Source organism: Cucurbita pepo, chromosome LG01 (genome assembly GCF_002806865.2).
Source record: "Cucurbita pepo subsp. pepo cultivar mu-cu-16 chromosome LG01, ASM280686v2, whole genome shotgun sequence".
NCBI lineage: Eukaryota > Viridiplantae > Streptophyta > Magnoliopsida > Cucurbitales > Cucurbitaceae > Cucurbita > Cucurbita pepo.
In genome coordinates this window covers 9,795,157-9,821,594 of record NC_036638.1, presented here as the reverse complement: position 1 = coordinate 9,821,594, position 26,438 = coordinate 9,795,157, and the positions used below count along the sequence as shown (strand labels likewise).

General features: G+C 37.2%; 3 protein-coding genes and 1 pseudogene across 5 annotated transcripts; 3 read left to right on the top strand and 1 right to left on the bottom strand.

Annotated features, from left to right (window-relative positions):
- Positions 1-5,246, top strand: LOC111799446 (U-box domain-containing protein 45-like). Of its 2 annotated transcripts, XM_023682866.1 has the most exons (6): positions 1-267; positions 863-944; positions 1,671-1,856; positions 2,010-2,117; positions 2,507-3,687; positions 4,230-5,246. In XM_023682866.1, the coding sequence occupies exons 2-6, from the start codon at positions 894-896 to the stop codon at positions 5,014-5,016; spliced, it is 2,313 nt and encodes a 770-aa protein (XP_023538634.1). In that variant the 5' UTR covers positions 1-267; positions 863-893; the 3' UTR covers positions 5,017-5,246. The 2 variants fall into 2 exon arrangements, with proteins under 2 accessions (XP_023538634.1, XP_023538635.1); XM_023682867.1 differs by lacking the exon at positions 1-267 and having other exon boundaries at positions 684-944.
- A 991-nt stretch (positions 5,247-6,237) lies between these two features.
- On the bottom strand, positions 6,238-9,042 carry LOC111810886 (annotated as a pseudogene).
- A 1,945-nt stretch (positions 9,043-10,987) lies between these two features.
- Positions 10,988-19,394, top strand: LOC111808409 (urease). 2 transcript variants are annotated; one of them, XM_023694355.1, is made up of 18 exons: positions 10,988-11,144; positions 11,358-11,502; positions 11,689-11,762; positions 11,879-11,924; positions 12,042-12,147; positions 13,694-13,836; positions 14,303-14,413; positions 14,753-14,916; positions 15,052-15,430; positions 15,507-15,615; positions 15,967-16,106; positions 16,342-16,479; positions 16,570-16,661; positions 16,820-16,949; positions 17,108-17,266; positions 17,692-17,847; positions 18,545-18,679; positions 18,875-19,394. In XM_023694355.1, exons 2-18 carry the CDS (start codon positions 11,377-11,379, stop codon positions 19,166-19,168), a joined length of 2,502 nt encoding a protein of 833 aa, XP_023550123.1. In that variant the 5' UTR covers positions 10,988-11,144; positions 11,358-11,376; the 3' UTR covers positions 19,169-19,394. The 2 variants fall into 2 exon arrangements, with proteins under 2 accessions (XP_023550123.1, XP_023550130.1); XM_023694362.1 differs by having other exon boundaries at positions 11,350-11,502.
- A 1,685-nt stretch (positions 19,395-21,079) lies between these two features.
- Positions 21,080-25,718, top strand: LOC111800967 (lipoxygenase 6, chloroplastic). The gene is made up of 9 exons (XM_023684909.1): positions 21,080-21,606; positions 22,438-22,715; positions 22,827-23,064; positions 23,159-23,491; positions 23,591-23,676; positions 23,756-23,866; positions 23,948-24,249; positions 24,361-24,627; positions 24,802-25,718. The coding sequence occupies exons 1-9, from the start codon at positions 21,204-21,206 to the stop codon at positions 25,559-25,561; spliced, it is 2,778 nt and encodes a 925-aa protein (XP_023540677.1). The 5' UTR covers positions 21,080-21,203; the 3' UTR covers positions 25,562-25,718.
- The last annotated feature ends 720 nt before the right edge of the window (positions 25,719-26,438 follow it).

The following is a 26,438-nucleotide window of genomic DNA, read 5'->3' as shown; positions in this document are numbered from 1 at the left end:
AAATTAAAACCATTTTCCATGACAATAATAGTCACTTGCCACTCACGCCCATCTCTCTCCTCTCAAATCTGTTGAGTTGATATTGCGCTTTCGAATAACTCTCTCTTTCAATTGTTTCGATCTCCGATTTGATGCATCAACTGCAAGGAGATGAAAGTCTACAGAAGATTCAGCTGCGTTTGAGCTTCTGTTTGATTTCTCCGAGTTTCTCTATTGCTGTTTTATGAAGCCTCCTTGGTCGATTCTGCCTGCCCTTCTTCTCTTCTGGTAATTTTCAATCTCAAATCTGTCTCCCTTTGAATTTGTTATCGTTGCTAGTGATTCTTCACTCGTTTTTGTTGATTGAGCTGTTCCGTTGTACGGATATATGATTGTTCGTTTCTCGAATCTTTCTGAAAATGGAAGGCCAGTTGGCTGCAACGGGTTTTTTTTTTCGGATCATTTCCGCTTGGAATCTCCGGTTAGAGTGTCGTTTTCAAATTGTTTAAGAAATTATTTCCACTGAAGGGAGACGGGAAGAAATTGGAAGCAATTCGAATGTTTGGGATTTAAATGGGAATACGAATAGACGTCTGTCAACATCTAAGTGGGCGTAGTATGATTACTTGGTTTGAGTTGAGGAACCACGAGTACATTCAACAACTGAAGGTTGATGTTGGAAATTCTAGATTTAATTGATTTTTCTTGCTAAACTCTTTAATGGACATTTAAGGATATATTTTAATTTTTGAATATTTGTAGTGTAATGTAATTTTTTAAAAATTCTCAAACAGGAACTTGCTAATTACTTGTTAATTGAAGTTTCAGCTGCCTTTTTTTTTCTCCATTTTATTCAGACAGTTTCATCTTTTTGGCAACTCAGATGACAGATTTTCCTTGATGATCATAAAACCATGGATGTTCCGGAGGTTGAGGAAATTTTTTTTGCTGCCGGTGATGCCAAGGTAAGAGCTGAAAGTTATTTTCTGTTTCTTCCCAGATGGTTGTGAATGAATATGCCTTTGTAACTAGCTTCATGGGAGGGAGGGGTGGGTGCTCTCTTCCCCTGCCCTTTGCCTGTTTTCTTTTGGTTCATCAATATATAAACAGGTTTCTTATTAAAATAGAAAAACACGAAAGAAAACGAACTTTGATGCGTCTGTTCTGCATATCAGTTCCAGAAGATTTCCTATCAAGTGTTTCTTTGTTCAACTCACAGAAGTTATGAACTGAAGGCTTTTTGTTGTAGGAAGTAACTATTTTCATTTGATACTGAAAAGTTTTCAAATTACTAATGAAGAACTTTTTGTTAACTCAAAATTTTTGAGAAATCAAACTGCATATGTAATTTTTAATGGCATGACCGAAGTACATGACACTGCTTTCTTAGATTGATGTAAAGGAAAAGCAGTGATATCAATATATAGTGTTGGATTTTGTTGGAAGTTTTACTCTGTTTGTTTGCTTGGCTGTGACTTGGGGTGCTGGGATATGTGAGGAGTCAAGTTTCCTTGTAAAAATTAGCAGTTAATAGATTGAATTCATAAGTTGTAGTATGTTTATATTTGATTTTACCGCCGTTTAAGTAGTTTACAATCAGTCAAACTACTTTAGTCTAGAGATATCTGTTTTTACTGGATGCATGTTATCTTTCCTTGGTATGAATTAATTCTTTTCCTCACATCTTGCAGTTGCATGGAGAAATGTACAAGAAGCTCGCTGCAATTTATGGTCAAGTTATGTCAATTTTCCCTTCCTTGGAAGCAGCACGACCTAGGAGCAAAACTGGTATTCAGGCTTTGTGTTCGTTACATGTTGCTCTTGAGAAGGCCAAGAATACTCTTCAGCATTGCTCGGAGTCCAGTAAACTCTACTTGGTAGGACAACAGTGATCATTTTTCCAACAATTTTCTTATACAACTTTAGATTTCATCACGAGTAGCCAACCAATGTATACAACCATTATGCTCTACTTCCTTTTTCTTCTTCTAAAAGTCACTAATGCTAGTGGGTTTGCATTTGTACGACAGGCTATAACTGGAGATGCTGTTCTAGCCAAATTTGAGAAGGCAAGATGTTCTCTTGAAGCTAGTCTTATATGCGTTGAAGATATTGTCTCACAATCAATTGGATTTCAGGTGAAAATTGTTCTGTTTTATTTCTTCTTTTCCTTTCTTTTGTCATGCTTTTAACTGAACCTGTCTCCTGAATTGATGATTGGAATGCTGTATTTATCCCCTTTCATCGGGCAGAGTTTTGGAAGCAGCATAGTGAAAGTTCATGATTTTGATTTTAAAAGCAAAGTAATCTTAATTAGTTATTCATTCTTCACTTATTCAATCACGTAATGAACTGAATGACGTCTAGAATCTTGGACACTTCGATCTCTTGCATTTGGAATGTGGTAAAAAAGACTCAATAGGCTTGTAGATGGATTTTAGTATGTCCATAACTGACTATCTAGTGTTTCGTTTGACTGCAAATGTATGGTAGCATCAATGGCTTATGTTAATGTTACTTTTTCCAGATTCAGCCAATAGTGAACGAACTCAAGGACACTGTTTTCTTACTGGATCCACTCGAGAAACAGGTTGGTGATGATATCATTGCACTACTCTTGCAAGAAAGAAAATTTGATGATTCCAATGGCCACAATGAGCTAGAGCATTTTCATATGGCTGCCACGAAACTTGGAATTACCTCATCCAAAGCAGCCCTCACAGAGAGGAGAGCTCTTAAGAGACTTGTAGAACGAGCTCGCTTAGAAGAAGACAAGCGAAAGGAATCAATTGTAGCTTATCTTTTGCATCTCATGAGGAAGTATTCTAAGTTATTTAGAAGTGAGGTATTGGATGACACCGACTCACAGGGTGGATCAACTCCTTGTTCTCCTACTGTTCGGTGTTCTCTCGAGGACAATGGACTTACAGCAAACGGTCAAGCCTTTGAACAGCAGCTTTCAAAGCTTAGTTCCTTTAATTTCAAGCCGAATTATAGGACATCAGGGAAGATGCCTCTTCCACCCGAGGAGTTGAGGTGTCCAATATCATTGCAGCTAATGTACGATCCTGTAATAATTGATTCTGGGCAAACATATGAAAGGATCTGCATAGAAAAGTGGTTCAGTGATGGTCATAAAACCTGCCCGAAGACCCAACAGAGGCTCTCCCACCTGTCCATGACGCCTAATTATTCTGTGAAGGGTCTCATTGCTAATTGGTGTGAACATAATGGTGTTCCGATCCCTGATGGTCCACCAACGTCACTTGATCTGAATTATTGGAGGCTTGCATTGTCTGATTCTGAGTCTGGAACATCAAGATCTGTGGACAATGTCGGTGGCTCTCACACGTTGAAGGAAGTTAAGGTAGTTCCTTTGGAAGAAAGTGGATCAATTAAAGTTGATGAAGAAAATGAAGCAGATGATAATACATGCACGGAGGAGTCGTCTAATTTCATTACACTGGAGAGTTGTGTAAATTTTATGACAGTATTGACTGAAGAGGGAGACTTCAGAACAAAATGTAGGGTTGTGGAGCAGATAAGACTTGCACTGAAGGATGATGATGAAGCTCGAATTTTGATGGGAGCCAATGGCTTTGCTGAAGCACTTATGGAATTCCTAACTTTAGCTCTGATTGAAGAAAACGCTGATGCTCAGGAAAGTGGAGCCATGGCTCTCTTCAATCTTTCTGTCAACAACAACAGGTCTGTACTCTTCATCTAGACCTACTTTTGACAATGAAAGTACATTTCGGCCATGAGGTAGTCTGAATAGTGGCCAATCTGGCATCTTATTTGGATAATTGTCTGCATATTTCATATTTGTGCCAAGGAAATCATGATGAAAGAGATAGCATGTCCTTGAATTGATTGTGCCAAGGAAACTAGGATTTTATGTCCTTGAATTGATAGTTGTCTGCACATTTTCTCTTCATATAAACCCAATCTGCGAACAAGACTTTGTTTTTGTGGATCTCTCTCGGTCAGGGGAAAAGAAAAAAAAAACGTGTACGTTTGTTCTCGTATCTCGATTGCATCATGCATGTCAATTATTTTCTTCTCATATTTCTTGCTACTGATTATGGGGTCTGGTTATAGTTCTTGCAAAGTTAGTGACATAGGATATAAAATAGGTAGGAACTATTGGTTTATTTGATGCTCTGGTTGAACCCCTGGCCCTCTCTTTCTCCCTTGTGAATTGATGGCTTAAGCCGCCCAATGACGTAGCTGTGATCTTTTTCTTTCAGAAACAGGGAAATGATGATTGCAGCGGGTGTAATCTCGTTATTAGAGAACATGATTTTGAAACCCAATTTACATGGACCTGCAACAGCTCTGTATTTGAATCTTTCCTGCCTAGAAGATGCCAAACCCATCATTAGTTCGAGTAGAGCCGTTCCTTTCCTGATCCAGCTGCTTACTCGTAACGGCGAATCCCAAACCAAGCTCGATGCGCTTCATACCCTCTATAACCTTTCAACCACGCCCTCCATCATTCCTGTTCTTCTCTCCGCTGGTATTATCGCTGGACTTCAATCCTTCATCGCAGCTCCGAGCGACAGCACGTGGACAGAGACTTCCTTAGCTATCTTAATAAACATAGCTTCAAGCCAGTTGGGTATAGAACAAATAACTTCGGCTCCAGAGCTTATCAGTGGGTTGGCAGCAATCGTGGACGCCGGCGAACGCGCCGAGCAGGAGCAAGCTGTCTCGTGTTTGTTGACTTTGTGTAGAGGGAGTGAAAGATGCAGTCAAATGGTGTTACAAGAAGGAGTGATTCCGGGATTGGTGGCAGTTACAGTAAATGGGAGTTCAAGAGGGAAAATAAAAGCTCAAAAACTTCTGATGTTGTTTAGGGAGCAGAGGCAAAAAGACACAGCCGATACCATTCAGCAGCGAGATGGAAATAGCGACGCAGCAGCCATGGCTGCTCCAGACTATAAGCCATTATGCAAATCAGTGTCGAAGAAAAAGATGGGGAAAGCTTTAAGCTTTTTTGCGAAGAGCAAACGATTTTCACTCTACCAATGTTGAGCCCATCATCCTTGTATATTCTGCTGTACCATATATATATATATATATATATATATATCTATGTATGTATGTATATTTCTTTCTAGTCCCCTTTGTATCCTATCCCTATCATCCTTTGGTTTCCTTTTCTAGTAGGACTAGAATTGTATAGCTTTCTGTAATTAATTTTTTGGTTTCCTTTTTCTTGTATTAAAGCATGATATAAACTAAATGTGTTTTTTTTGTTCGCTTAAATTAATAACAATACTCCTATTTTGTCTAAAAAAAATATTTCTAAAATTTTAAAAACTTTAATAGAATTTTTAAATGTACCAATAGTTATCTATTTTTATTAAAAGATTATGAGTATCAATGTTATTTTATTATTCTCATCGTTGATGTGTATTTTTGAAATAAGGTATTAGTTAAAATTCAATAGTATATATACATTCTAGTTTTAAGAATATTAATGGTAAAAATAAGGGATATTTAGACTTTGAGACCATAAATATCACGAAAATTACAATAAATATCACGATTAGAAGACTTTTTGTCTTTTAGTTGAACTATTATTTAAGACTATTCATATATTGGGTAATTTGTACGCGGTATATGTTTGAATTATCTTTTTGGTCTCTTTAAAGGCATGCAATGTGATTTGAAGACTTTTATTGATAGTTTGTAGCTCGTAGTTGAACTACATTATGTTTGTAGCTCGTAGTTGAACTACGCTTAAATAATCTTACTTTTATTGATGGTTTGTAGCTCGTAGTTGAACTACATTATGTTTGTTGCTCATAGTTGAACTACATTATGTTTGTTGCTCATAGTTGAACTACGCTTAAATAATCTTTTTTTAGCCTATTTAGAGGCATGTAATATTCAATTTTGGAATAGAAGTGGAACACAAAAGTCTTATGTTTGAAACTCTTTGATGATGTGTTTCTTTCCGACCTCTCTTTAGGTTTGATGTTAAAATTGATTTATTATGATCAAGCTATGGAGTAAGTTGTCTTGAAATCTAAGTGTGACTATCATAGATTCCAAGTTCGATAGTTATCCATACTTCTAACTCACTCTTGATTGGAATCAATTCATTAAATTAGCTTTGTTCGTAAAAGTCTGTAAAGATACTAGAAACTTCTAACATTGCAAAATCTAGCATTATTAGTGCTTATCGATCCATTTGATAGAAAATTAGAATAATTTATGCCAATTATACGAATAAAAACCATATAATCATCATCGACCCTGTCTCCTTGGCCTTCTTTTGCATCTCTGTTTCTCACTGGGTTCCTGTTGGGGAATCTGTCCTGTCTTTTCAATCACTTCAGAACCACACTCTTTTCCCATCTTCTTCCTCTTCTTGTCGTTGACGAATTCAACGACAGATTCAAGTGCCACGTCAGCGTCGTCACTTGTCATGAGCTGTTCTGCAATTTCCGCCGGCGTGACCTCCACCTGGGTTATAAGGTCTTGGATGTGTTTGAAACGGTGATGGTGAGTGATGTGCAGATAGTTTGAGGCCAGAGTGTGGAAGCCAGAAGGAGTCAAGTAAGTCATGTGCACGTGCTTGTCCATGCGCCCTGCTCTCAACAATAGGTATTTGTTAAATATGGTTAAGAAATTAGGATTTTTTTAAAAAAATTTTCATAAATACTTTTAAAGTAAATTTAATAAAATTGAAGATTATTAATAAATTTTCAATTACAAGTTCATAAATACTATTAATATTTTATGGTATTTTTTTAAAAAAATTCATAGCTATTAAAATTGAAGAATATTTATAATTTTTATTAAAATTTAAAGGTAATTTTAAAATACCATTTATTTTTAAAATAATTTTTAAAGTGTACAAGTATTATTAAAAATTTATAAAATCTAAGAATATATATATATATATAATTATTATTCATTTAGCCTATTTTTATTAATCAATAAATGTCATTTATAAAATCCAAGAATATTAATAAATTTTTTAGAAAAATTTAAAGGTAACTTTAAAATACTATTAATGGTAAAAAGATTATTTTTGAAATAAATTACAAAGGTTTAAAAGTATTTTTAAAAATTTATAAAATCTAAGAATTTTTATTATTAATTCAGGCTATTTTGATTGTGTATGAAGTAAAATTGGATGTTTGGTGTGAATCAATACCGCTCACCTGGCTGTTACCGCCGTCATATCCACCATTTTTCCGATCCTGAAGCTCAGCGCTGCAATCAATATCTTCAATAACAATGATGGACCTATCAGCAGTGGACAAGAGCATCGTCCTAAGCGCGGAGTTGGTCTGAACACTGGTCAGTGTTGGATGATGGAAGTCCCACATTGACTAATTTAGGGAATGATCATGGGTTTATAACGAGGAATGCTAACTCCATTGGTATGAGGCATTTCGGAGAAACCCAAAGCAAAGCCATGAAAACTTAGGCTGACAATATAGTCAGCTCTAGATCATAAATATTGAACTTCAGATATTCCACCATGGCCGCCACCAAGCTCGATTTCCCAGTTTCCATTAACTACAATCGAAGCCCCACCGTTTCCGTATCCTCCCATTAACGCGTAAAGCTTCACTACTCTGTTTTCTTCTTCAATGGCTTTTGCTCTCTCCGTTATATAGTGAAGGTAAGCGTCCATCACCACGCCCCTTTTGTTAAGAATTGTTAAGAATGAGAAACAAAAATGAGATCGAGACTGCAATCTTCCTTAACCAACAAAAATGAGATCGAGACTGCAATCTTCCTTAACCAAATCCTACTAACTAAGATATAGATATTGTCCACCCCTAAAATGTCTCATATCAAGTTGTATTTCTTGCTTATAACTCATGATCATTACTTATCCATTGATACGAGGCTGTTAGATGAACACGATTCTCCACAATGGTATGATATTGTCCATTTTAATCACAAGCTCTCACGGCCCGCTTTCCCAAAAGGCCTAATCCCAATGAAAAGAGTATTTTTTTTTATTATAAACCCATGTTCATTCCCTAAATTAGCGAATGTGAGACTTTCATCGTCCAACACCTCTTATAGAACAAAGTACGCTTCCCCTTAATCGAGGCTTACTCCTTTCTCCTTTGGAGTCTTTAGTCATTTTTGACAATGCCTTCGAGAAGGCTCGACTCCTTTTCTTTTAGAATACTTTGTTCAACATTTGAGGATTTATCAATCTATCGGCACACTAAGTTTAGGGCATGGCTCGTGTGAATGTTTGCTGAATCCCCCACACCTAAATGGTGGTGAGAGTTCTCTTATTCATAATCATTACAGAAATATGGTAAATTACAAATACAATATATTTGACTCTCTAATAAAAGGGCAAATATGGTAAAAGACAAATATCTAGATATTTGACTTATAATTAACGGTCAACTACCCTTACCAGTTCCGATGACCTAAGCTAATTTAAAAATGATATAGGTTTATAATTAAATAATACTTTCTCGATTGATGTGTTAGTCGGAGAAAATATCATGTTATGGAGATTTGTAATTCCTAGCATATTTCATAATTAATTATGGACAACATCGTACCTTTGGTTCTTGTGGAAGCTGATTTGGTAATGGCGTTTTTCGATTGTTTCGGAGGTTTGAGTATAGCTATCGAAGTCGAAATTGGTGCTCTGTTTTTCAGTGGAAATCAGTTCCCACGCGATTTCGATTCCTTCGAAGACGTGGATTAGGACGTCGCCTTTGTTGATTTTGAAGGTAAAATTGTTGTCGCCTGGAGCTTTGGAGGCCTTGAGGTGCTTCATGGATGGGGGGATTTTTGTGGAGAGGTAGGTTTCAGAAGCTCTGTAAAGCTCGTTAATGGCGATTCCAATGTTCGCTTCCATGACGAGAACCATTTGGGAGGAGATGGAGCCGAAGAGGGCGTTGAATTTGGAGGCGATTTGGTCGCGGAGTTTTTGGGGAATGATTTGGGAGATCATTGTGTGGGATTCCGACATCATTGTTCGAGCTACCATTGTCGAAGCTGCGAAGGATGTGTAAGCTGAGAAAACTGAGGTTGTCGATGGCATGTTCCTTAAAAACGACATCGTTTTTGTTCTTTTTTTTTCTGTGGGGTTTTGAAGTTCAAATTTGAGATGGTTTTATAAGGCGAGGGAGAGGGGAGTTTCTTGCGGTGGAAGCTCTAGCTTGGAGAAGAGTTGAGGCTTCAATGCTTGTTTGGTTTGACGTAATCAAACGACGACGTTTCGTGTTCGACTTCCATGAGAAGCGTCGGTGGGTGGGGGCTGACAAAGAGGAGACTTCTCCGACAAGTGTCAGCTAGTAGTTTTAAGGAATTATTATTATTATTATTATTATTTTTAGTTATATTTATTTTATGGATTTATATTTTTTAGTCGAGTCAACCTAATCAACTCCGACAATAAGGTTATAATCTAGTTCAAATTTACCGTACTTTTCAACCGATTGAAAGTAGTTGATATTGGTAATCAGTTGTTAGTGATGCGTTGTGACTTGTAAATGTTCGATATTTAAATTTGATGAGATTTTAGTTACAAATATAATATATATGGAGGATAAATAAGTTTTTTTTTTTTTTTGAGTAATTAAAAAAAATAAGACAACACAACCCAATTTCCAACACCAAAATTAAGGGTTGAGATGAGTTGGATTGTGAATTCTATTTGAATTATTTCTGTTAACAACTTAAATTTCAAAAGATTTTTCTTGTTGGATGATGGAAGTCCTACGTCTGCTAATTTAGAGAATGATCATGAGTTTATAATCAAATAATACTAAAGCCTTCTGGGAAAGGCCAAAGGAAAGTCGTGAGAGCTCATGCTCAAAGTGGACAATATCATACAATTGTGGAGAGTCGTGTCAATAGATTGGTGTCGAATAAAGGACAAAGGACTTAGTCGTGTCAATAGATTGGTAAATCCTCAAATGTCGAACAAAGGACAAAGGGACAATGGGACAAAGGGACAAAGGGACATAGGACTTAGTTGTGTTAATAGATTGGTAAATCCTCATATGTCGAACAAATGACTTAGTTGTATCAATAGATTGGTAAATCCTCAAATGTCGAACAAAGGACAAAGGGACAATGGGACAAAGGGACAAAGGGACATAGGACTTAGTTGTGTTAATAGATTGGTAAATCCTCATATGTCGAACAAATGACTTAGTTGTATCAATAGATTGGTAAATCCTCAAATGTCGAACAAAGGACAAAGGGACAATGGGACAAAGGGACAAAGGGACATAGGACTTAGTTGTGTTAATAGATTGGTAAATCCTCATATGTCGAACAAATGACTTAGTTGTATCAATAGATTGGTAAATCCTCAAATGTCGAACAAAGGACTCCAAAATAAAAATGAGTCAAGCCTCCTCGAAGGCATAAAAAATGACTAAGACTCCTTAGGCGATGAAAATCTCAAGAGAATACTCCCTCCATTGGTGTGAGACATTTTGGGAAAGTCAAGCCTCCTCGGAGACAGTAAAAAATGACTAAAACTCCTTAGGCGATGAAAGTCTAAGAGAATACTCTCTCCATTAGTGTGAGACATTTTAAGAAAGTCTAAAGCAAAGCCACGAGAAACCAACTTAATCCATTAACTCGAAGGCAGCAAAAAATGATTAAGACTCTAAAGAAGTCGAGCCTCGATTAAGAAGAGGCAATGAAAGTCCTAAGAGAATACTGTTTCCATTGGTGTGAGACATTTGGGGGAAGTTAACGATAAAAAAAAACAAGTGAAACTAATTTAATTCAGACCAGAGTTAACGTTGAGGACCAAATTATTGAAAAATGAAGGATAAAAATGTAAATTTACGAAGTGAAAATAAAAATAAAATTTAATGGTATTATTATATTATTATTTTCTCTCGCAAATGAGAATCTGAACTTTTCAATATAAGAATCTTCTTATTTTATTCCATTAAATAATTGTTAGTCTTTGCAGTATCGGTGGAGGTGCCAATTGATCTGACAATTAATAATATAAAAAGGTCGATTACAGGCCCAATGTATCTAATTGTTTTAGTGCAAGTCTACAACACTTTCTGTAGTTATCTCGCTCCACTTGCGTGAATCAACGAGCTCGTGCTTCAAAATCACGAAGAGAGCGCCATTCCGGAGCTTTGCTTCTGAAACAGATTGAACGAACGACGTTCTTCGACATTGTAAGTTTACAGTTCTGATAAGTTTATATGGATTGAAATTAATGTAATTCCATTTCGAAACATCGATGTTGTTAAAATTTCACGATCTAAGCTATTAATGTAGGGTCGTTAATCGTAATGAGATTAAGAGATGTATTCGACTTTATCGAGATTGATTTTGATCGTTAAGGTTTCTGCTAACGAATTTTGTTTTGTTATGATTTGGAATTTGAGCTGCGGGCGTGCGGAAAGAATGAAGCTGACTCCAAAGGAGGTGGACAAACTAAATCTGCATAATGCGGGATTTCTAGCGCAGAAGCGTCTTGCGCGTGGCTTGAGGCTGAATTACGCTGAAGCTGTAGCACTTATTGCCTCACAGGTTCGTAATTAGCGTGTTCAGTCATGTTGAACGGTTCCTAAACTAGATAGATTATATTAAAAAAGGTCTGCAGAAGTATTCCTGGACTTTTTTTTTTTTTTTGTTCCTTTTCATTTTAGTAAGTATACGGCCATACGGGTTCAGGTTGATCCTAAAGGATTATTACTATTATTATTTCCCCCATAGATTCTGGAGTTTGCTCGCAATGGTGATAAGAGCGTGGCGGAACTGATGGAATTGGGACCAAAACTCTTAGGAAGGTTTGATGAAATTCTTTTAGTTTGTTTTGCCATGATACTGTTGAATATTGTATTGCTTTTAAATCATCATTTATTAATAACAACTGCAGAATTTTCATTAACTTTCTTCATGACAGGAGACAAGTTCTTCCGGCTGTTCCACATCTTGTGGATTCTGTGCAGGTATTGTACTTCCAAGTATTGTTTTGAAGTTTTCCACAAATTCAGGTTCCAAATTGTCTATAAAAGTCTCCCAAAATCTTTAAACATCATGCATGATGCCAAAGATTGATATTGTAGGTTGAAGGAACTTTTCGTGATGGGACGAAGTTAGTCACAGTTCATAAGCCCTTTGAAGAAGAAAATGGGAACCTAGAACTAGCATTGGACGGTTCTTTCCTTCCAGGTGGAACTCATCTTCACAAATTTTTTAGTTACATTATATGGGATAAATTTACTATTCTATTTAATTGGGTGCAATAAAGATCCCCATGATTGCTAATTTCTTGCTTCAAATCTTTGCTCTTAATTCCCTGCTAAAAAATAATTGTTTTTTTTTGGTTAAACTACTTTTTTGACCTTTCAGGATTGTATTTAATAGGCCCTTAAAATTTTAAAAATATGTAATAGATTTGTGAGCTTTTCACCTTTTCTCCTTTGTTACAAGTGTGAAGAGTCCATCAATCACCTTTTTCTCCATTGTGAGTTTGCTCATGAAGGTTGGATGTACATTATCTATTGTTTTAATTTGGTTTGGTGCACTCTGAAGAAAGTGGAAGATGGTATTTTTGAATGGCTGTCCAGTTTGTGGTTCAAAGAAAAGACTAGAATCTTGTGGAGTAATCAAGTAGAGTCTTTGGGTTCTCTCGAAGGAAATAAATAGAGGAATGTTCTCTGATAAGACCTCTACTTTCAATGTATTTTTGTGAAATTGTACAGATTTCTTTCTGCAACGTACAATGTTCTCTCATTTACTTAGGTGGGAGGTCCTTCCTCTTTTGATCCCCTATTGTAGCCCTAGGGATCCCTCATCCTTGAGCCCTTTTGGCCGTGGTTTGCTCTCTTTTGGTTAATACGAGGTCTCTTTATTTCTTTTTTATATATAAAAATAATTATGTGAGCTTTCACTTTTGTAAGTGCCAAACTTGTTAACATTTTTTGAAGATTCCCGTATGTATTAAACACAAAATTGACAGGCTAGAAAGGTTTCTTTTAGAGTACAACTCAGTTTTGTTTCTCATAGGTTCATCGATTATAAAATGACGAATAGATTAAGAATCTTTTAGACACATAATTGAAAGTTCAGTGACTTATGAGACACAAAATTGAAGGTTCAGATACCTATTGGACACTTGGACACTTTTAAACTTTCGAGACTTTTTTGGACATAAAATTCAATCTCAATGATTTAGTAGACACAATTATGAAAGTCTAGAACTAAATATGTAATTTAACAATTTAATTTTTATGCCCAATTTAATTTTTTTTTCTTTCTGTAACCCAGTATATTTAATTTCTTTCTTTCTGAATTATTCAAATAAAGTTCCGCTTCTTTATTATTGTTGACACGTCCCAGCCTTGTTTCCTGCCTGTCCTTTATCCCGAAATTGCTGTATTTTCTTCGTTCTTTTAGTTTTATCAGCTTTTACGAACAAACAATATTAGTGGAAATTCTTACTAAAAATTGAACCATGGTATGACATTTTAACAACACTCTTGATTTTTGCTTCTCACATGTCATCAAAAGGTTCGAACGTTCTTTGTAAACTTTTAATGTTCTCAAGTGTTACTCATTTGAGTGTTTCTTATTGTCTGTATTATCTAAAGCTGCTTCCGAGAGAAGTCCTTGCACTTTCGTTATGCTTAACGTTTTAAGTGGTTTTCTTTATGAAAAAATGATTTTTCTCTCCGTTTAGTATCGTTGGTTTAATTGCAAGAGAATTGTCTTGCAGTGCCTTCGCCAGAAAAGTTCCCTTTGATGGAAAATAGTGCGGTGCCTGGTGAGATTATCTGTCCAGATGAAAAGATTGCTATTAATGTTGGACGGAAAGCTGTAATACTCAGTGTCGTCAATAAGGGAGACAGACCAATTCAGGTGTTTCCTGTGTTATTTTTTCAATGCAAACTAGTCAAGCCTAACTTAACCACAGTCCATGGCAATAATCAGCTGCTGATTTAGTTGTTAGAGACTAATTCAGGTGTCCGTCGTGCCCTTTTGTAAATGTAGTTCAATCTGGGCTAACTAATTTATTGCCATCATTCTCTATAGCGGGGCTTTGGGTTTGATGATGAACATGTGTGATTCCGGGTTAAAATGCTAAAAGCCACGTGTACCTTTTGATATCTTGGAGAACATAGAGCCTCAGACAAATTTCGCGCTCTCTCGGGTTGTTAATTTAGTTTTGAGTTGAAGCTATCAATTGAATTTTAAATTGCTTTCTATTTGTTCCAATCGTTTTCCAGATATGCGTCCTCTGGATATGGGCTCTATTACAGAAATCTGTTTTTTTTTTTTTTATCAAACGTCAGTTTCTAACATTCTAAAAGCAATATCGTCTTAGGTTGGCAGTCACTATCACTTTATTGAGGTGAATCATTCCTTGGTTTTTGATCGAGCAAAAGCTTATGGCATGCGTCTCAACATTTCAGCAGGATCAGCTACACGATTTGAGGTTGGAAATTTTGATCTTGTTGGGAGCTTTTTGTTATAGATTATTGTTGAATTAACTTATTTTTCACTGGTTCTCTCGTTACCATATATGTTCCAATTTCTTGCTCCCCCAAATGATTTGACTGATGTGGGCATTAACTTGTTTATCTCTCCATTTGTTCATTATAATCTGATGACATGTTTTTAGGTGTAATTAATCTGCCTCTTTACTTTGTCCAAGATATTATTACGTGATAGAAAACTGTTGCTTTGGTACACGTGTTGATGGATGTTCAACTCTTTAATCTAACCTCATAGGCCCTATCAGGCACTTTGTTGATTTGTTCTTTTTCCCTAGTAGCCAGGGGATTCAAAATCTGTCATACTTGTAGCTATTGGTGGTAACCAAGTTATCAGAGGAGGAAATGACATTTGTGATGGTCCGGTTGATAGTTCTAAATTAAAAGATGTGATGGAAGCTGTGCATTCTAGAGGATTTGGAGATGTGGAAGAAAGCAATGCTAGGTCTACACTATCTGATATGCAAGATTGTTGATTGTATTGTTTTTAATTTTCTAGGTCATTTGCATTTCCCCCTTTATGATTAGAGCATTGTAAATCCAGGAAAATGGAAGCCTTATCTTAGTCGTCATTTTGCAGAGAAGGCGTCACTGGAACGGATGATGAATTCACTACCAGACTTTCTCGTGAGGATTATGCCAACCGGTATGGTCCTACCACTGGTGACAAAGTTCGACTTGGTGACACAGATTTATATGCCGAAATCGAACATGATTTCACTGTTTATGGAGATGAGTGTGTATTTGGAGGTGGAAAGGTAATTAGAGAGGGAATGGGCCAATCCTGCGGGTTTCCGCCAGCTTTATCCCTTGATACTGTAATAACCAATGCAGTCATCATTGATTACTGCGGAATTTTCAAGACAGATATTGGTATCAAAGATGGCTTCATTATGACCCTTGGAAAAGCTGGCAATCCTGATGTCATGGATGGTGTTTGTCCTGATCTGATTATTGGGGTAAAATTTGTCTCAGTTCAACATGATTTTGAAGGTATATCCATACTGCTGACTCCTTTTATTTCAATGTGATCAGGCCAATACTGAGGTTATTTCTGGAGAAGGATTACTGGTTACTGCAGGGGCTATAGATTGTCATGTGCACTTCATATGCCCTCAACTGGCATATGAAGCAATATCAAGCGGTACGCTTACTTATCATGTTAAAAGAAAATTTATAGATGTCAATTGGTGACAGCATCATCAGTTGAGGTTGTGAGACTTTATTGGCTTTCTGCACTCTCATAATTTGTTGGAAATTAGTATTCTGTAGTATCTGAAATGAAATGCATAGTATTTTATTTTTTGAAGGTCTTGGGTTCATAAATCTGTATTGGATCACATAATTCGATATATCATCTTTCACTTAACGCTACACACAGTGAACACAGTTGAAACAACACGGAAGATGGAAGTGTTTTGATATGTTATGCAAGTTTTATTATTATCTCTTTTTGTTATTTAGTTTTTTGGACATGAACTCTGCATTTAACTAGGCATCACAACGATGGTGGGAGGTGGAACTGGGCCTGCCGCAGGAACTTGTGCTACCACTTGTACGCCATCTCCAGTGCAGATGAGGATGATGCTGCAATCAACTGATGACCTCCCCTTGAATTTCGGCTTTACAGGAAAAGTATGTAAACTTATTTCTTGATTTGTCGAATTTTCTTTTCTCTGCATACCCTTCAAGATGGTTCTTCCAGTTGTCCATATAAAATTTGAAAGTATTTAAATTACTATTTTAAATGTCTTTTGTTTTCTTTCGCACTCTTACGAAAACTTGGAGCAGCTGGGTGCTTGCTCATTTCACCCTTTCTGGATAGTACCTACTTCGAAGTTCTAATGCACCACCTTTTTGTCTGTCTCAGGGGAACAGTTCGAAGCCAGATGAGCTATATGAAATAGTACGCGCAGGAGCAATGGGGCTGAAGTTACATGAAGATTGGGGAACTACTCCTGCTGCAATTGACAATTGCTTAACTGTGGCAGAAAAATATGACATTCAGGCACAATCATCCAAAATTTCTCTCCCAGAGTTTGAAGAAGTTTAAATAATGGTTTCTGAAGTTGCCTTATTGCCCTTTTGATTTTATTAGGTGAATATTCACACCGACACGTTGAATGAATCTGGATTTGTCGAACAAACAATCGCAGCTTTTAAGGGAAGAACCATACACACTTACCACAGGTAAAAGGTTCATCCTGCTCTGACTATCGACATTATATGTGTAGTGAAAAAGGTTCTTTCTTTTTGGTTCTTATCTTAAGCTATCTTTCCTGGAAGTTCCTTTGACTTTAATGATGGACTAGACAATTATATAAATGTCGTAATTTTTGTTTGGACAGTGAAGGAGCTGGAGGTGGTCATGCTCCAGATATCATTCGAGTGTGTGGTGTGAAAAATGTTCTGCCTTCATCAACTAATCCTACACGACCATTCACGATGAACACTGTAGATGAACACCTTGACATGCTGGTATAAAAAAACAAATGAAATTAGTTTCTGTGACGAACACTCTCTTCCTAATCTGAATTTCCCAGCGCAGTTTCTACTTGCTGACTTCTCTGTGCATCGAAGACCTGTTAAAGAAAAAATGGTAGAGAAAAGATTGAATTGGGTTTTATCACTTACAGATGGTGTGCCATCATCTCGATCGCAATATTAAAGAAGATGTAGCTTTTGCGGAATCAAGGATAAGGAAGGAAACCATTGCTGCAGAAGATATTTTGCATGATATGGGGGCAATCAGTATCATATCTTCTGATTCACAGGCGATGGGTCGCATAGGAGAGGTTCTTAATGCATTTGTGTTCCTTTCTTTTTCTCCATATTACACTATAAGTGCATTAGAAGGTAGTCCAGTCTCCATTTTAATGTCGTTGTCTGTTTCCCATCAATGATGATTTATTTTCTTAGGACAGGAAAGCTGGTTACTGAATGTTTACTGACGGGCAGTTGAGTGAAAATTAATCCTAAACAAAGAACATGAAATTTGAAACTAAGTAGAGTATCATGTTAGCACAGAGAAGCCCTGATAGACATGGTAATCATATTGTCAGCTCATGGTAATAGGTGTTAGCTTTATAGGAGAGCATTCATCTCAGGGATTGCAAATCATACACTAACTAGGAGAGCATTCGTATTGTGATTCCTAAATGAAGAATGGGATGTTCTGATCCATAATCTAATTCATTTATCTATGGTGTGCTATCCTCAGGTTATCTCAAGAACGTGGCAAACTGCACATAAAATGAAGTTGGCAAGGCCGTCTCCATCAGACAATGACAACTTGCGGATCAAGCGATACATATCCAAATATACCATAAATCCAGCCATAGCAAACGGGTTTTCTCAGTACATTGGTTCAATAGAGGTATTATAATTTTTACTGTTTTGATTTTACATGAGCTAGACATTACCATTAATTTGAGATCCCATATCGGTTGGAGAGGAGAACGAATCATTCTTTATAAGGGTGTGGTAACCTTTCCCTAGCAGACGCGTTTTAAAAATCTTGAGGGGAAGCCCGAAAGGGAAAGTCCAAAGAGGACAATATCTGCTAGTGGTGGACTTGGGCTGTTGCAAATGGTATCTGAGCCAGACACTGTGTGATGTGCTAGCGAGGACGCCTAACCCCGAAGGGGGGTGGATTGTGAGATCCCACATTGATTGGAGAGAGGAACGAGTACTAGAGAGGATGCTGGACCTCGAAGGGGGTGAATTGTGAGATCCCACATCAGTTGGAGAGGGGAACGAAGCAGTCTTTATAAGGGTGTAGAAACTTCTCCCGTGTGGAAACCTCTCCCTAGCAGGCGCGTTTTAAAAACCTTGAAGGAGAATCTCGAAATGGAAAGCCTAAAAAGGCTTGGGTGTCACAATTAATATCAGCAATTAGCAGCAATCAGCAACGCCTGTAGATTTATTAATTTTATCCTGACAGTTGGTTTGCCAGTTTGCTTTGAACATGCAAAATGCTTCCAACATTTTTATTACTTGTTCATCGATAATTGTAATCCTAATTTATATTCCCTTGTACTTGATAATTAAATTTTCGGAATGATCTTATTCAGGCAGGGAAGTTGGCTGATCTTGTTCTCTGGAAGCCATCCTTTTTTGGGGCAAAACCAGAAATGGTGATCAAAGGTGGTGTAATTGCATGGGCAAACATGGGTGATCCGAATGCAAGTATTCCTACTCCCGAACCGGTAATGGGAAATTCAACGTTTGGATTCCATTTTTAAACAAGGATTATAACCATTTGGTTGCAGTTGAACCCAATCTATCATTTTTGAACTGGAATTTAATGCATTTCCCAACATCATTTCATGCGAGTTCCATCTCAATTTCAAGTCTTTTTGGAGCCATGTTTCCATAATTGATGGTTTAATCGCTTTCTGCAGGTACTGATGAGGCCAATGTTTGGATCCTTTGGAAAGGCTGCAAGTACCCACTCAATTGCCTTTGTCAGCAAGGCAGCTGTTAACGTGGGAGTTAAAGCCATGTACGGACTCAAAAAGAGAGTTGAAGCTGTAGACAACATTAGGAAACTGACTAAACTTGACATGAAGTGGAATGACGCCCTTCCGCTCATCGAAGTAGATCCCGAAACGTACACGGTGAAAGCCGATGGCGAGGTTCTTACCTGCCAGCCTGCCGCTTCTGTTCCTCTTTCTCAAAATTACTTCCTTTTCTAGACTTCCCTTTAACTCTCCATTGTCTTAACTTTCCTTCTGCATTTCCAATTTTGAAGTAGGTGATACTTTCAGAATAAGGCCACATGTAAGCTTTCTGATATGGAGGAATGCCAATGGCCTTTGTTCTTTACCTCTTTCTTCAAACTATTTGTTTCTAAATAACATTACGTTTGAAACCCACAAATCTGTGTGTTTCTAATCAATTCATGCTTAGAGGCCAAATTTATATTGAAATGTGAGATTCTCCATTGAAAAGAGAAAAGAACGAAGCATTTATGGAAAGAGAAAAGAACGAAGCATTCATTGTAAGGATGTGAGAACTTTTTAACCGATGTGTTTTAAAATTGTGAGGCTAATGACAATACGTAACAATCCAAAACAGACAATATTTGGTAGCAGTGAGTTTCAGCCATTACAAATGGTATTAGAGTCACTGTTCGGACGGTGCGAGACACTAGTCAAAGTAGGGCTAGGCTCTCTTCATAGTAGACCCGTTAACGAAACATGCTAAAGCGGACAAATATTTACTAGCAGTGAGCTTGAGCTTTTACAAATGATATTAGAGCCACGGGCGATGTGCCAGTGAGGAGGACGATGAGCACTCAAGGGGGATGGATCTGGGTATATTGGGATTGGATTGTTACAAATGGTATGAGAGCCCGAGGCGATGTGCTAGTGAGGACGCAACAGTGGATTTGGATTGTTACAAATAGTATGAGAGCCAAATCGGGTGGTTTGCCAGAACACCAGGTCCTTGATGGGGGTGAATCTCACTGGGTATCTATATAAGTGGTGAGCTTGGATTGTTATAAATGATATCAAATCCAGATATCGGACGATGTGTCAGAGAGGACGTTGGACTCCAATAGAAGTGGATTGTGAGATTCCACATCGATTGGTGAGGGAAACGAATCGTTTATTGTAAGGGTGTGGAAACCTCTCCTTAACAAATGCATTCTAAAACCGTGAGGCTGATAACGATATGTAACAAGCTAAAACAGTTAGTAGTGGATTTGAACCAATCAACTAAATAGTTGTCGATAAGAGGTGGCATGAATTGGCAGCGGTCTCCAATAAGCGGTGGAATCTAATGATTGTAGATAACAGTATTCGACGGCTGTTGGAGGAGGCCACCAAGAAGTGAAAATATTTTTGGGTTAATTTCTAGTATGGGTGGGTTTTTGATGGATTTGATGCACGACCTATTGGATGTGCCACAATCATGCTTGTCCAAGGCGTATTGCTTGTGGCCATATGTCAGATGTCCTGGTCATACTTGTTTTGGACGTGTTATCGATGATCGCATGTCTGTTTCGAACCCATTTACATGTTTTCATGTTAGATAGGCATTTACTATTTTTTGTTTTTGTTAATATATGTCACATGATCCCCCACCAAAATCATGTCTCAAAATATATTATACTAGATGTGACTATTTGTCAATTCTTTCTAACCGGGTTATATGTTATTAAAATCATTATTATCATTTATTTCCTAAATATGTTAGACAAAAATAGAAAGAGAAAATAAGCTGAAAATTCACTTATAGTAATAAAAAATATATATTATAGTTAAATTTGATTTCAACAACTTTTGATAATTAATATATATAAAAGTTAATTAAAAAAACCCATTCAATTAAATAAATGAGACTAGATAAGTTTAAAGATTACAATTAAGAATAAAATATTGAAAAAATGTTGACTTCAAAATATATTTTTCGCACGCTTGGTNTTTTTTGTTTTGTTTTGTTTTGTTTTGTTTTTTTTTTTTTTTTTTGAGCTCTCGAACGTGGAAACACGCGCTTAAAAGCCGCGTTCTATTGGTTCAATTCGCCCAATTATTCAGCGTGACTTCACGCGCTCATTCGGGGACAGGTATAGCAGAGCTCACGAATTACGAACTAGGCAGTCAACAATAATGCATTTCTCTTCAGTATTGCACTGATCGCTTCAGTCCCCCATCTTTATTCTCCATTTTCTTCGCCAGTCGAGTTCGCCGTCGCCTTCTCCGTCGTGTCTCCGTCGCCATACAAATGTTTACAGTTTCGACGAGCAATCATTTATACTTACAGAAAGACTTAGAGTCTTCCAGACTGCGATTTTTCGCGGTCTCCGGCGCGAGGAGCAAGTTCCGTGTTCGGAAAGCTAGGGATTCGCGATGTAGATCTTTGTTCGGCGGGAATGGATCGGCTGGACCGGTGATAAGCAGCCTGAAGAAAACTGTGGAAGCTGCTTCTCCATCGAAGAAAAGAGATGGCAATGAGTCTAAGATTTCTTCTTCTTTTTCTGGAGGAATCGAAGTCAGGGCGATGATAAAGATCAGGAAGAAGATGAAGGAGAAGTTGACAGAGAAGATCGATGATCAGTGGGAGTATTTTATCAATGGGATTGGCCAAGGAATATTGATTCGTCTAATCAGTGAAGAAATCGATCCTGGTTTGTGCTCGTCATGAATCAACTATTCAGTTTTCTCTAATTGATCTTCCTCTTGGTTTTATGAGTTTTTATTTATTATTTTCTCTAAAAAGGATTCTGTTATGACTAATCTTGTTCATAAACGTGTGGTTTATCTCTACAATGAAAATATACTTTGATCCACAATATTGTCTCAAAAAATATATCCTCATTTGAATTCGAGATTCGATCAAGGCCTCTTGATCCAATATTTTGATCCATAATACGTTTAAGAAATTGATTTTTTTTTTTTTTTTTAATTTTCTGAAATTGTTTGGAATTTTTGTGTTCTGCTTTTTGTCTTTTGATTTCTTGACTTGCATCTAGTTCTTTTCTGTTGTATATTTAATTTTTTTAAATCAGATATTTTAAATATAATATTTTGATTTAATACTCTACAGGAAACAAAAGCCAATGAAAAAGGCCAAAATTAACTTCTTATGGGAACTTTTTATAAAGCAAAGGTAAGAGCAAGAAAAATCGGTATGAACAAAACTTTATAGGGCAATATTTTATTCAGATTTAATTTTTGTTTTCCAAATCATTTTGAGAATCAAAATAAAAAATGTAGGTTGATTTTTAAAAAACCGAATAAATTTTTGTTTGTTAGAAATTTTTTCAGTTAACAATAGCTGAAATTTGTTCATCTCTGTTGGCTCGGATTAGCATTTGATATGATTGTTTCTCTAATTTATGGCGCCATTTTTGTGTCTTCCGGTCGATCCTTCCGCAACATTTTTCTTTGATTTGAATTCTCATTTATGAACATGATCGACTGAGTTTCCTCATAATTTTCGCTTTGCTGTGGTGCAGAAACCAATTCGGCAAGGAGCATAGAATCTTCTGTGAAAGGATGGTTGCCGAAACCTGCCAACGGTGTTCACGTTTTGGACTACGCTGCTAATTTCACTGTGCCGCGTGACTTCGGCAGTCTTGGGGCTGTTCTTATCACCAATCTTCACGCGAAAGAGTTCTATCTCATGGAAGTTGTAGTTCATGGCTTTGATGTTGATCCCATTTACTTTCCGGCGAACACCTGGATTCATTCACGGAATGATAATTCGGATAGTAGAATTATCTTCAAAAATCACGTACAATCCAAGTTTTTATTGCGATTATCAATTCCTTTCTACTTTTGATTTTGTTGGATTTGAACTGCCCTATTCATGAGCCGCAAATTGAATCATACTGCTATTCGACAGGCCTACTTGCCATCACAAACGCCGCCGGGCCTTCGTGATCTTCGCAGCAAAGAGTTGTCGAGCATTCGGGGCAATGGACGAGGTGAAAGGAAGCCATACGATAGAATTTATGACTATGATGTTTACAACGATTTGGGTAATCCTGATAAGAGTAAAGATCTTGCTAGGCCTGTTCTGGGTGTTGAAAATAGGCCTTATCCTCGCCGCTGTAGAACTGGTCGGCCTCCAAGTTCTTCAGGTATGATTGGGTACTTTTTAGTTTATGGAGTTCAGGATAATTCTCTAACTGCAGAATTCAAATTTTGTATTTTCATGAATTGGCTTCCAAATAGATCCGCTTACTGAGAGAAGAATTGAAAAGCCACATCCAGTTTATGTTCCACGGGATGAAACTTTTGAGGAAATAAAGCAAAATACATTCTCTGCTGGGAGATTGAAGGCTCTGGTCCACAATCTTGTACCTTCTATTGCAGCTACATTGTCAAAATCAGACATATCCTTTAAGTGTTTTTCAGAAATTGATAAGTTGTATATCGATGGCGTTGTCTTGAACGATGAAAACCACCAAGAGAACTCTCAAAAGTTGTTTCTTAGCAATATTATGAAGCAAGTTGTTAACGCTGGTCAGACATTGTTGAAGTATGAGATCCCAGCTGTGATAAAAAGTACACTCGGTTTTCCCTTATATGTACTGTCAACAATCTTGAAATTACTGATACTATCCAACTAGAACTTTGAATGTTCTTCTGGCTTTGAACTTGCAGGTGATAGATTTTCTTGGCTGAGGGACAACGAGTTTGCACGACAGACTCTGGCTGGTGTCAACCCAGTAAACATCGAGTGTTTGAGGGTATGGAGGATTTTTTAGGCTTTTTGTTGTACAAAACAAATCTTTTAAGTTGTTATTGATTATGAGGTGTACATCTTAGGAATTTCCAATCCGAAGCAAACTTGACCCTAATGTTTATGGGCCTCCAGAATCAGCCATTACAAAAGAATTGATAGAGAAGGAGCTTTACAATGGCATGAGTTTAGAACAGGTATTGCTATCTGCATTTTGTTGCAGTCAATGAACAGCTATCCTTACATAATTGTAACTTTCCTCTTATTCTTTAATACAGGCTACAGAAGAAAAGAGATTATTTGTACTTGATTATCATGACATTCTTTTGCCATTTATCAAGAAGATCAACGCATTGCCAGGGAGAAAAGTCTATGCCTCTAGAACAGTGTTCTTCTATTCCCAGACTGGTATCTTGAGGCCTATCGCAATTGAGCTCACACTGCCTCCAACACCGTACTCAAAAACCAATAAACATGTGTACACTCATGGCCATGATGCTACAACCCATTGGATTTGGAAGCTAGCAAAAGCTCATGTGTGCTCTGTTGACGCCGGAATCCATCAACTTGTGAATCATTGGTATTTTATGCATTCTTTTTGTTCATAGCTACGTATGAGTTTTATATTGCGACTTGTTCTGATTACGAATTTCACCAGTATTTTAATGAGTTTTTGATCTGCATCATCCAGGTTAAGGACTCACGCAAGCATGGAGCCTTATATAATTGCAACTCATAGGCAACTGAGTTCCATGCACCCTATTTACAAGCTGCTTCATCCTCATATGCGCTACACACTGGAAATTAATGCGTTGGCTCGTCAAAATCTTATAAATGGTGGGGGAATTATTGAGGCCAGTTTCCTTGGGGGTAAGTATTCCATGGAGCTAAGCTCTGCAGCATACAAGAACATGTGGCGATTTGACATGGAAGCATTACCGGCTGATCTTATTAGAAGGTAAAGGTTAAATTCACGTTTATGAGCATGACATTTGTTTTAAGCACCCACAATCCTAAGTCCCAACAAGACTCAATAGGCTAGATTGATGATGATGGTCATGTATCTCTTCGTTATTTCCCTATTGTCTCTTGTAAGCCACTGAATAATTTAAGCTGGGCTTAAAACTTTTAGGGGTATGGCTGTGGAGGATCCTGCAATGCCAAATGGTGTGAGACTTGTAATTGAAGATTACCCATATGCAGCAGATGGTCTCCTCGTATGGTCAGCCATAAAAGAATGGGTAGAATCCTATGTTGAACACTTCTACTCGGAGCCAAATTCCGTCACAAACGATGTTGAACTCCAAGCTTGGTGGAGTGAGATTAAGAACAAAGGCCATCCTGAGAAACGAAATGAACCTTGGTGGCCTAAACTCAGTACTAAAGAGGACCTATCCGGCATACTCACAACATTAATTTGGGTGGCATCTGGACAGCATGCTGCAATAAACTTTGGGCAGTACCCTTTCGGAAGTTACGTGCCGAATCGTCCGACGCTAATGCGAAAGCTCATACCACAGGAGGGCGATCCCGATTATGAGAATTTTATCGCCAACCCCCAACGTAGTTTCCTATCTTCTTTGCCAACTAAACTTCAAGCAACAAAAGTGATGGCAGTTCAGGACACATTGTCAACTCATTCACCAGATGAGGAGTACTTGGGTCAAGTGAACCAAATACACAGCCACTGGATCGACGACAAAAGGGTGTTGGGGTTATTTACCAAGTTCTCATCAAGATTGGAGGAGATTGAAGAGATTATAAACAGTAGAAACAAGGATGCCCGTCTTAAAAACAGAAGTGGTGCAGGTGTTCCTCCATATGAGCTACTTCTCCCCACATCTGGTCCAGGGGTGACTGGTCGTGGAATCCCCAACAGCATATCTATCTAAGAAGAGTATTCAGATTTATGATCTGGGTTTTGTTTATCCAACTATATGCTTCCCTATGGTGCTTGGAATTCAGAGATATTTAGGTTCATTATAAATTTGTAGATTGAGAGTAACATAATGATAATAAGAGGAGGATTTACACGCCATTAAACCTTTATCTCCATAGTTAGAAGATAATAAATGTTCTATCTTGTTTTGAAACTTTCAGGTGAGGTGAATTAGTAAGACAAAGAATCTCTTATTAACAGGAGTCATTTCACCCCACCATCCTTCGCTGCAAAGCCAAGCCATGAAGACAAATGGAGATCATAACATGCAACTCAAGGTAAAAAAAACGCACAAAATGCTTCCAAAATCATTGATTTCAAGATCAATTCACTAATTCATTTTGATAATTTTTTATTTTTTATTTTTTATTTTTTTATTTTCTGTCTTCCAAAAAATACAACACAATGAAGTTGTGTTTAATTTGAGTTGTGACAGTGAATCGGACAAGAAAACCGACCATCACGGGTTAGAGTTTCTTGGACTACTAAAGAAAGGGACAGAAGAACATAATAATACTGATGCCCATAATACTAATAATAATAATACTCTAATAGAATATGTTTTAAAAAGAGACTTACATTTAAGGATAAATTCTAAATTTATTCTCTTAATATCAATTTAGTTTCTCAAAGAAGGCAGTGGCTCATTGAGACGACCAATTATGTTTACGAAAATAAGATAGCATATGCAATTCGTGTGTCATTCACGAACTTCATCAATACACCAATTTACTTAACAGAACAACGCGAATAGACTAAGATTCCATAAGCTATATAAGAAACCTCTTCCATTGTAGATTGGGATAGCGTTTTCTTTACACCAAACATAG